At 46.3% G+C, this 11,211-nt stretch overlaps 1 protein-coding gene across 1 annotated transcript in view; it reads left to right on the top strand.

Annotated features, from left to right (window-relative positions):
• Positions 1–3,118: 3,118 nt before the first annotated feature.
• The window catches only part of SPATA13 (spermatogenesis associated 13), a 44,896-nt gene continuing 36,803 nt past the window's right edge, over positions 3,119–11,211 (top strand). The window contains exons 1-2 of the mRNA XM_059493714.1: positions 3,119–3,154; positions 3,439–5,235. Coding sequence (XP_059349697.1) covers positions 3,134–3,154; positions 3,439–5,235 — 1,818 coding nt within the window. The 5' untranslated portion in view covers positions 3,119–3,133. The remainder of the gene's footprint in view (positions 3,155–3,438; positions 5,236–11,211) is intronic.

The following is an 11,211-nucleotide window of genomic DNA, read 5'->3' as shown; positions in this document are numbered from 1 at the left end:
TGTCTAATTGACTAGATACAGTTATATCTGTAACTGCAATTTTCTAGGTATTTTCTTCCTTAAATGTAGTGACATTTAAAAAATACAACATGCAATATAAATTCTTATTATCTAAAGTGAGTTTTAGTGTGGCTTTCTAAGGAAATTAAGTTTTTGTGAGCACTTTGTTAATCTGTCAATACCTTCTTTGATAATTTCTAGCTCTTCAAGACAGTTTAATCTGTTGATGAACTTCAACTACATTTAAAAGATGGTTTCAGATCTCAGTTATCAGTTATTTTTTAAGTTTCCAAAACATTGTTGGCTGGATAAAGGAAAGACCCAAATGAGTGGCTCAATTCAGCTCAACAGTTTTTTGTGCTTTGTCTTTTTGTCCAGCTGGTCGACAGAGGACACCTGAAGGTTCCTTTCTCTGAGAAAGCAGAGGTTGTGGATTAAAAAGTATACTCAGGAGTGTGATGCATATACCTTGGATATCTCTGGAAAGAAATTTAAAGGAACATAGGAACACAAACCCATTGAAACTCAGGGTTGAATAAAACTATTAGAAGTTTTTAAGTGACCAGCACAAATCCTTACAGATACCAGGGAGGCTCTGCATTTATTTCTCCTTTGCTTCCCATGCCCAGCACTGTAAAGCAACCACCTTGCCCCCTCATTTGAGTCATTATTCCAAACTCACTCCTTCCACGGGATGTACCAGAAAGCTGTGGCTGCAAGAGCAGGGCTGGTGGCAGGCTGTGCCTGCTGCTGCTGACTGCTGGAGACTTCTGTGGTCACTCCCAGTTATTTGCTACCTCATTTAGCCTGCATCCCTTAAGCCCATTTGTTTGCCTCACCCCCTGACTACACCTTGCCTTTGAGAGTGTGTCTGTACTGCTCTCCAGAGAATTAATTACACTGCATGTGCAGTCACACCAGTCTCGGAGGAGAGGCAGTGGGGCTGATGGCCTTTGCTAGTTCTTTAGGGCATCTGCTCTGCCATGTAATCTGTTTTGCCCCAATTTCTCTTGGTATCTTACCTGAGCTTCAATAAAACTGTTGAAATTATATTTACAATTCCAGTCCAAGTGTAGAAATATTTTTTGAACAATAAACTTTCTGAGCAAGGTCTACCAGTTTGTACAGGTCTTTGCCAGGAGTCATGACACAGGGCTTTTAGACACTGTCTTACAAAATTTTCCTTGTAGTATACGAACTCTGTTCAGATTGTGCATAAAATGTTGTTTTTGCTGTTAAGTTTGACGAATACAGCAAGCCAAGAAGTTGTCCAGGTCTTGCACAGAAATGGAGCCTGGGAACCAAGCGTGAGTTTGATCAATGAGCCGTGCAAACTGCACTCGTGAGCGGGGCATACGGACCTAGGGACGGAGAGGCGGGGCAGGGCGCCATGGAGGAAATGTTTAAGCTCCTAAACGTGACCATCGCCGCGCGGCCGCTTGTTCCTCGGCCGGTGGAAGGAAGGCAGGCTCCTTGCAGCGAGCGGCAGCGGCGGGGGGCAGCGGGGCGGGCGGAGCGGACCCTGCCGGGCGCGGGGCGGTGGGAGCAGCCCAGCCCCGCCCCGGCCCGGCCCGGCCCGCCCCGCCGGGCGCCGCTGCCATAGCGATGCGGGAGCGGGCAGCGGCCGGAACGCGCGGCGGCGGGGAGCCCCGGCTCTGCCTAGGTAAGGGTGCTGCTCCGGGGCTGCTGTCGGAGGCTCCGAGCTACGAGCTGGGTTTTTAATCTCATCTCGTTGTGTTTGTTCTGCCGCCCCCCCCCCCCCCCCCCCCCCCCCCCATCCGCGCCCCTTCAGCCCGCTCAGGTGCAGTTTCTCCCAGAGCCGCTTTCTCTGGGAACTTCTCTGCCGAGAGCAGCGTCTTGTGCTCGTTTATCGTTCGGTGTTTTCTTTCCGCGTGGAAAGTTGCGAGCGGTTCCAGGGCTCAAGGGCCGGCCGAGGGTTGGGTGGCCGGCGGGCTTTTGTCCGGCCGGTGTGCCGCGGCGGCGGGGCTCGGCCCGGCTCTGCCCTGCCCTGCTGCCCGGCAGGCTCCGCCGCGACCCCGTCACCAGCGGGGATTAACAACTGCGGCGGGGATGTTCCAGGCGTCTTGCTGAAGCGCGAGCAAATCCTTTTATCCGCAGAGGAGCAGAGGCTCGCAAAACTTTGAAAGTGCGCTCAGGAGGAGGGAGCAGCCCGAAAGGCAGCGGGCAGGGCTCCGCAGCTGCCGCGTTTCACGTGGAGGTGGGACTGACTGGCTGTGCGGGTCCCGGCGGTGTCCCCGCGATGGAACCCCCGGCGGGCTCCTGCACCTCCCGCCGCTGCCCCTCCGCCTCGCCCAAGTCCCCGTCCCCGCTGCTCCCCGAGCCCCCGCGGCCCTTGCGATGGGAAAGAGACAAAGAAGGGTCCGGGGTCTGCCGCCTTGCCCAAAGCACAGCTGTACACGTTCTCTCCTTGTTTCGGGTGAGGGGGAAATCCCCCCCGCCGCCCCCTGGACCCCGCAGACAGCGGCAAGTTTTCGAAGATCCCACTGTCCCTTGCTGAAAGGACCGTGCATAAGCTTTGTTTTTAAGGTGGAGCCAGCTTCAGACTGGGCATCCCAGTGGTTTTCAGGGCATTGTTTATCATGGTGGGGAAAACGTCTGCCTGGCTAAGATCCCTGGCTGGGGCAGGAGACGCATGGCCGGTGGTCCCCCCACAGCTTTCCCAGGCACTGGAGTGTGATCTGGTCTCCTGGGTCTCCCAGCTCAGCTGAGGAGGAGATCCTTTAAGCATGTCCCAAATGCTCTAGTCACTTTCAGGTTTAAGTTTTCATTTTGTTGTCACCATAGCATAGGGTGGCTTCTGGATGTACTGCTTTTAATTCTTGTTTTCTTTTGTAGGGAAAAAGACTTTGCTGTGCACTTGATGTAATTTCTTAGAATTTTATGTGCCAGGGGACAGACAAGTCAGTCAAGTGTCACACAGCCTTCCAACAGAAGCAAGTGTAGGAAAAATAATGTCTGTTTTCCTCTTCCTTGCCTCCTGTTTGAGAGTTAGGTGTCCCTTGATGAACGTGTTTTAGATGAAAACCTCCCATGTGTCTTGGGGCTCAGTGCTGAGCACATGAGAAGGAAGACTGGATTGGTGTTACAGGGAGTTTCTTTCCCTTACGTGCATATGAGGATTGCATTTACTATTGTAAGGTAGCTGTGCTAGTCATAATGAATTTATTAGCTGATTAGCATTAGAGAAACAAGTACATATTGAAATTATTCTGGTCTCTTAAATTGCTGACAAATGCAATTATACTTTGAGGGAGTGACAAATGCCTTCTCTGCACCCCTGCAACACACCTTTGTTCACCATGAAGAGCTCCTTCATTTTGTTTGTGTCTTTATTTCCTACAATATAGCTGAAGCTTCTTTTCAAAGGGGACTTTGTAAGAAAACTTTTTAATGTTGGCTTTTGTTTTCTTGATGCAGGCAGCACCACCTGAGGAGCTCAGCTCACCCAGTCGATGTGAAGGCAAGGCAGACCAAGGTGCAGCAGATGAAGGGGAGGCAGCGAGATCAGCTGGTGGGGACAGCAGTGTTGCTTTGAACTACCCCAGCCTCCACCTCCATGCCTACAGCATTGAGAGCATGACAACATTTCCGAATGGCTGTGGAAATGGCACCACCGTTACTTGTATAGTTATGGATAATAAAGAGCCCCAAAACCAGACTACCTGTGCCAGTCATAATGGGGGACACAGCACCAGCAACAATGTTGAGGAGGAATTTCAAGAGGACAAGCTCAGCCCTTCCAAAATCATGCGCTTTTTCACCACCCCTCGGAAACGGGCTAATTCCAGCTCTGACAGGCCTCGTTCTCTGGTTTTGATGGGCAACTCATCCACGTGGAATGCCTTTTCTTCTATCAGAAGGATGGGATCTTTCAAGAAGTTGAAATCTTCAGTTCAGCAAGGAACTCAAACAAGGGAATGCTCAGACGTTGTAAACGACAACAGCATAGGCAAACGTGGTTCAAATGGAGCAGTGGTGCAAGTTCAGACTAACAGGTATTCCTATTCGGGGCCTCTGCATGATTTCCAGAATGCAGTGGATAGTTTGGCTTCTGACTGCTCTGATGTGGAGGAGAGCGATGAGTCCTTCCTGAGGAACACTCATCGCTCACGCAGCATCAGGCGGGCTTACGGTGCTGGCCGCATCAACTTGTTAGACACAGATAAAATTCAGAGTCGCCACAACTGTGTTAGGCCAACGTCACCTGTCATTGCAGAGCCAAAGATCTGTGAAATTCTGGTGAAAGACTCTGAAAACAACAGGATCATTTATTGGAGAAGCAAAAGTTCTGATAATTTGAACTTTCTGAAGAAAAGCTCATTCAAACGGAAGTCCACCTCAAACCTTGCTGATCTGAAGGTCTCAAATGAAAAACATATACCAGCAAGGACTGCGAGTGTTCCTTCTGCTGACTCTGACAAAAGTGATGGAAACCCTGAGAGGCGATCCAAGCGATGGAAGAGCCCTATCAGAGCAAAGGATTTTGATCGAGTTTTGAAACTCGTCAGTAACGTTACAGATGTTGCAAGGAAGAAGGATGGCCCCAAGAACGTGGCTCCTTCTCCCGGTGAGCTGTCCCAGAGAACAAGGTCAAACAGCAGGCTGCACGATGACTACTCCCGCAGGGTTTCCAGCAGCACGGACCATGACAGGAAGAGAGGCACCTCCTCAGTATCCAGTCCAGACTCTTCCTTGCCAGAAACACCTTGCCTGCAAAGCCCTGTGATTCCTCAGGGTAAAAAGGCTGACATGAATGTAGCTGTCACTGAGGATAAAAGCCCCAGGACGTCATCAGGTATCCCAGACTCTGATAGCTTTTCACCTACTCTGGATGACATTAGTCCATTTCCCAATGAAGTCTTTTATTCGGACTCAGATGAACCAAAAGCTACTCAGCAGTGTACAGATGAAGCCGAAAACCTTTATGTTCCCGTCAGGCCAACTACTCCAAAGCCTCAAAGTCCAACTGCAGGGAAGGTCAAGTGCAGTATGAATTTCCAGTGTCCAAACCATCACAGCACGTTGTCACTGAGCTCATCAGAGAGCGAGGAGAGAGTTGAGGTACCGGGGCTGAAGCTGGGCAGGAATCCTGTTTGCTTCCAGGACTCAGTGAAAACTGTGTATTATGATGATGGAAATGAAGACAGTGGCATAAGCAGCCACTCTCAGCTGAGCCTCAATTTAGCCTCTGGTACTGAAGAGAAAAAGGAAGAGGTAAGAAAGAAAGAAAAATCCTTCAAAAGTGATGTATATTCGCTGTTGGGTTTTGTCTTTATTAATGCAAAACAATGCAAAGTAATGGCTGCCGCAGCTTGTTATTGCTAAAATATGCTGACAGTAATTATTTCCTTTAAATATTCTCTTTGGATGCTAATATACAATTATTTTTTTCTTTGCACATTAATATCAAAGGAAGTTTTGGCAGCAAAGGTATTCGTGTACGTTTTCAAGGGCAGTTCATTGCACCCTGAAGATACACCACCTGTCATGTGGCCTTGTCAGACTTTACCAGCCTGAGCAGGGTCTGACTGTGTTTTCTTGACAACTGAAAGGTCTTTTTAAAGCGTCCGTGTATTCTGAAGTAGTGTTGACTTACTGTAAAACACTTTGCCTGTGGAAACCTTGCAGAACATGGTAATATTTGTAGAGCAATTGGGTGTGAAAGACACAGTACAGAGGTTTAAGCATTCAGTTGTATGCAATGTTTTCCCTGTGTAGTGATGACTATACTGAGGGTAAACTGCTTGCTTATTCCTTTGCTTGCCAACTGCAGACAGCAGTGCTTTAGACACTGGGCTGAGTCTTTTGCTACTGTTGTTCTGGTGAAGACACAGTTGTTCTCACTGCACCTGATGAGTGATTTCATACTCTCAGTGAATGGGTAAAGGGATATATTGCAGCACCTCTGAGGTAAATTCACATGATAACATTGTGCCCCCACCTAAAATATGGTGTGAATTGGCACCAGGGAAGTTGCAATGATTTGGCAGCCTTGATGAAGAGCTGTCAGACATACCCTGCACCTGTCTGAAGCAGTGAAGTTTAGCTCAGCCCCAGCTCAAATATCCATCTGGATCTGTATAAATATGCAAGTCATTTACAGAATGAAGCTGACATATCTTTTAAGCCACTTCAGTTTGACTAAAGTATCTTAGACCTTAGGTATGAGATAGGCAAGGCAATGCTGCAGCTGCACAAGCTCCAGCCTTTCATGCTATGAAGTTTTAAAATGTCTGTGAACCTGTCCTACTTTTAAAGGCTTGGCACAGTTTTTGCAGACTAACTGCAAAAAAGTGGTTACAGAGCTTATCAGTATTGTCCTTCTGCTGGAGAAAAGCAATTTTGTTTACTGTTGTGTTTGCAGCAATGGTAAGATTGAAAAAATAAACTCAGTGTGTATAAATGTCTGGGCTCAGAGTTTATTCCTCTTCTGGAATCATAGAATTACTCCAGCTATCCATATTTTCCAAAACTCTTACTTACGTGCAAGGAGAAGCTTTCACACTGCCAGAAGAGGCAAGAGTCCTAGTGTGGATAGATGCCAGTTGTATTTCTCAGGAGTAAAATGGGAGGTGGAATTAATGCTACTCATCTACCATCTAGTGGTGAGCTGCCATCATGACCCAGAAGAAATTAATCTGGTCCTTCCCCTTAGTTCCCAACAAACCAGTACAGTTTTTACATGAATGTGTCTGCGTTGGGTGGGTAAAAGTTACTGCAGTTTTTAGTTTTAACACCACATTCTGTTATTATCTAACATGCAATTTAAGCTTTCTCTTTATATTATAACATTTTTAGGGTAATTGTAAGTGTCCTTTAGTACTTGCTTCAGTTGTCTAAAATACAGAGTGTGCACTGGTGGCAGCTCTGGGTTTGTGTAATGGGCAGGCAGACAGTATGGGAGAGATCCCAGCAAAAGATGGAGGAAGTGGTGGCCGGGGTAAGCTTGGCTGTAAGCCCTCACTTTGTTGTTGTGAGCACTGCCTGGAGCCCCTGTGCTTCGTAAAAACAGCTGTGGCATAGCTGCGTCCAGGCAGAACTCTCTTCTAATGGAAAAAGCCAAAATTTTTGGAGTTGGGAGGTGTGGGTTGGAAGCAGGAGCTGTGCAGGAGAGAGTCTACTTTTATCTTGCTATACAAGGGGTATAAAGTCTGTTATTTCTTTTTTCCATGCCTGTTTCTCATCTCATACACAACCCTAAAGCTGTGGCACTCAGAGTGACTGCCAGACAGGTAGAGTGGTATGGTTTCTTCCTACCATTTCTTTGGAGGATTCAATTTCCTGCTTTACAGCATGCTTCCCTCAGCATGGAACTAGCTTGGCACCAAAGATACTTATACCAGGTTATTTTTTAATTGGAATTTATTCAGCCTGTAGGCACTTTTATGAATGCCACATACTCACACAATGAGGTCACTGGGGTTTGAACTTCTGACTACAATTCATTTTTACCTTACACCTCCGCATTGCAGAACTGTACCTGCCCAGCAAGTTGTTCTGTGATGGCTGAGTGCTTAGTTTACTCTCAACAATCATTTGAGATGTGGTGTGGAGCCATGGGCATCACACATTTTCAATTTTTTGTCTGAATCTTAAATACACTGTGTTGATGGACAACTCTGCACTGTTTCCATGTTTCATGGATCTGCCTTTCTGTCCAGATTTCATGTATAAGCCAGTATGTATTCCAGTACATTTACTAAAGCTTGAAGACATATTTTGATATAAAGCTTAGAAGGTCCTCAGGCTCAAATAATTCTCTTTTCGGGACTGGCTGCTGTAGCTGGAAGCAAGTATAGTTTATTTCCTTACTCACTCATCTGATAGATAAGTCAGCAAATGAAATCTGTGGTAATTTGGACCATCTCTATATTTTCCCAAATATGGAAACTAAAATATTTCTACCTTATGTTTCCCCACTACTGTAAAGCTGATTTTGCAGTATTCCTGCAAGGGCATCTATTTGTTCATCAGAATTGATATTTTGCGTTGGTTTTTTTTCCTTACGTGATTGAGTCTTGAGATCCTGTCACTTCTCTTTGTTGGTTTCACTAAAATGCAGGATTTGGATTGAAGCAGGGGAAATTTCTTGGGTTTTGGTCCTGACAGAGGTTGTTTCCCAGGGAAGAGCTAATTAAGTGCAGCATGGATCCGTGCCTCAGCACTTCTGAGGCTACAGAGGTGTGAGTCACCAAAGCTCACCTTTGACATCCCATGCTTTGCCACTGTCTGCTTCATGCTACTGTCATTTATATTCAATAGGTTGCTTTTAAATGGCATGAGGAGATGATTAAATACAAGCTTGTACTTGTGTGGAGTGTTTCACATAGTCTTTGCTTTCATGAAGGAAGAGCCCCATGTCACTGGAATAATGAAAACTTAGTCTGTTTCAGACTGGCATGTGTCAGCCACTAAAGCTGCCTGAACAAAATACTGTTCTGAATTTGTTACAAAAAAGTAAGAGTCGAGTTACTTGACATTTCACCCAGTCTTTCACAAACTCTTAGATCAGGTGGTATTTAGGTTGCCTTGCTGGCATCTGGCTTCACAGTACACCAGACTTTTTATAACTTGAGTACCTTATCTGCATGACCATAAGTGCATGATAAATTACAGTGAAGAGGTAACTCTGCTGTAATTACGATTGAGTCACAGTTTATTTGCAGACAATATTTTACATGTTCTAAGACCTGTCTGTCAACTCATTTATGTTCATGCCCTATAAAAGTCACTGGTCCCAGCTAGTCCACATCATAAAGTGCCCAGTGCTCAGCTGTTGGCAAAGTTGAGCTGGTGGGTCCTGGATAGGTCTCTGGACTCTGAATATTGAGCACACAGGGTTTAACTTGGAGGACAGCTTGTAAAGATGAAGAGGAAGCATGCCTTTAGGGGTGGGGACTCAGATATGTCCTCACTGTTTGTCCTCACTATTTCTAGCTTCAAAAAGTGTCCTCACAGTGAAGGACCAAAGGGTGGGAGCTGGATGTGGTCGTGTTCAATGCCTGCAAGGAGCAAGCAGCAGCCAGGATCTGAGGGTGATCATCTGTAGTACATGCCTCAAGGTCCTGAGTGCTGTGGGGCTGCGTATGAGCACACCTGCTGGGAGCTAGCTGCTTTCAGCTCTCTGAACTCTTCTTTTTGGACTTATTCACCTCTGGTTCATCCATGTGCAGTTTAGAGTGTAGCTTAATCAACCTAATGTGTATTACCATAAACTGTGAGGGATAATTAGGTGAAGTAGTGGGGGAAAATTTCTTAAAGTGGGTTTACTCCTAAGGGGCTTGTAATTTGGAGTGAGGGCTCACCACTCCAGTGGCACTCTGGTCTTGCTGACTACAGCGCCTGGGGACAGAGCAGCAGAACCCTGACACAGGGTCTGAAGAGCTTCTTACAGAAAACTGAGGTTTCAGTTAGACCAAACAACACTGGATTTGCACTAAACTCTGAGCTGCTCTGCACAAGTCAGGGTGCATTCACACAATGTCCACACAGTCACTCAGTGAGTGACTTCCAGATGCGTTTGCCCAGAGCTAGACTAGATACCACTGCTCATTGCTACAAGCCTAGATTGCAGAATCCATTGCTGCAATAATGCAGCAGGGAGCCCTCAAATGACAGGAATATCTTCCTATAGCAGCAAAAACTCTTTCAACTCCCAGCAGCAGAGCTGTCATCCCTTGGGTGCAGCCCATAATCATTTGTTGCTGTATCTGCAACTAGGAAGAAGAAAAACAAAGCAGTCATGACAATAATCTGAGTTCTGGATTCGCCTGAATTTTAGACCAAGTAACTCTGCAGTTCTTAATAAAATTAGCTATTTCTGAAAACTGTAGGATAATATAGGAGATAGGAGTTACTGTCATTCTCTCAGAAATGGTTTGGATGGTGACGGAGAGCTCAGGGGGGCTTCACTGCAGTTACCCTGGAGCAAGCTGCACCCTTTCTTTATTGCATTTGTGCATCTTTGCCTTTCCAGAGCGTCCCATATTTGACTCTGCTGTAGCTGTCCAGTGGCACCTCATTAATACCCAGGTGTTGCTCACCCTGGGATCAGGAGTAATAAGTAGTGCACCAGAAAGCAGAACAGCACTGTGCCCATGTGATTTGGTTTCTTACATCAAACACAGTGTTGAGTTGTTGGCACTGAGAATCCATCTCAATGCTAGGTGGGTGAGATTTCCAAAGTGAGCAGAGGCAGCTGCAGAATTTCCCCTGAGCCACGTGCATTTTCCCTTTCTGACGTCTGGAGGCTGCCATGGTGCTGGCGCCAGGATGCTGTGGCAGGCTGGGAGACCAGCCGAGTGTTGGGGGAGAGCCCAGCAGCCTTGCCCCCCCCCCATTCTCTGGGAAGTAATAATTGGCAGAGCTGCCCAAGGCTGCTCCTCCCCTCCCAGGCTGGGGTTTGTGTCTGTTGCTGGGACTTGCTGGGGGCAGGGCTTGGGCTTGGGCAGGGACAGTGAAGCTTTGCTCTGAAAGGGTGGAGGGAGTGAGGAACCAGAGGACCTCATTTTGGAGAGACTCTGAAGAGAGGCAGAGGCTTATGGCTTTTTAAGTTTTGCTTTGTTAACATGAAGTTCCGCTTCCAACCTGTGGTAATCATTTGAGATCTGCCAGTGGGTATTACAAAGATAGCCTGAAAGAAGAAAAAAAGTCTCTCATTTTGCCAAATGAAGGGATTTTTTTAACCTGCTACTTGTTCTGGGGTGTTCTGAGTAAATTCCGAAAATATGTAGGGATTTATTTAGGATTTATTAATATCTATACATCTAAAAGAAGCAGAGAATATGAATACCCCTTCACTATGCACCACAAGTTTGCAGTTCCAGTTCAGATACTGAAGGAAAGACTGGACAGTATAAGAGCATCATCCACCATCCTCAAGTATTGAGTCACCAAAAAACTAGAGGAAACAGTTTTCTGGTTTTAGCACATTTGCATTTTTATATGACTGATAAGACTATTTCTACAAAGGAAGTACATTTCCCTGCAAACTCCTCCCCTGTGCCATTTGGAAGTATGTTAGCTGATTTGGATTTGGAAATGAATTAGAGGAGAGGATGAAGGAAATCCTTGAGGCTGAGGAACAGATTTGAGAATCATGAGATCTGCTTGTCATTTCCAGTCCTGCCCTATGCTTCTACATGACTTAAGTGCTTTGTATCTGTTCCTTATCTGTAAAATGTGGATATT

The sequence above is a fragment of the Ammospiza nelsoni genome, chromosome 2 (genome assembly GCF_027579445.1).
Source record: "Ammospiza nelsoni isolate bAmmNel1 chromosome 2, bAmmNel1.pri, whole genome shotgun sequence".
Classification (NCBI taxonomy): Eukaryota; Metazoa; Chordata; class Aves; order Passeriformes; family Passerellidae; genus Ammospiza; species Ammospiza nelsoni.
This window is presented reverse-complemented; position numbering and strand designations above follow the sequence as displayed.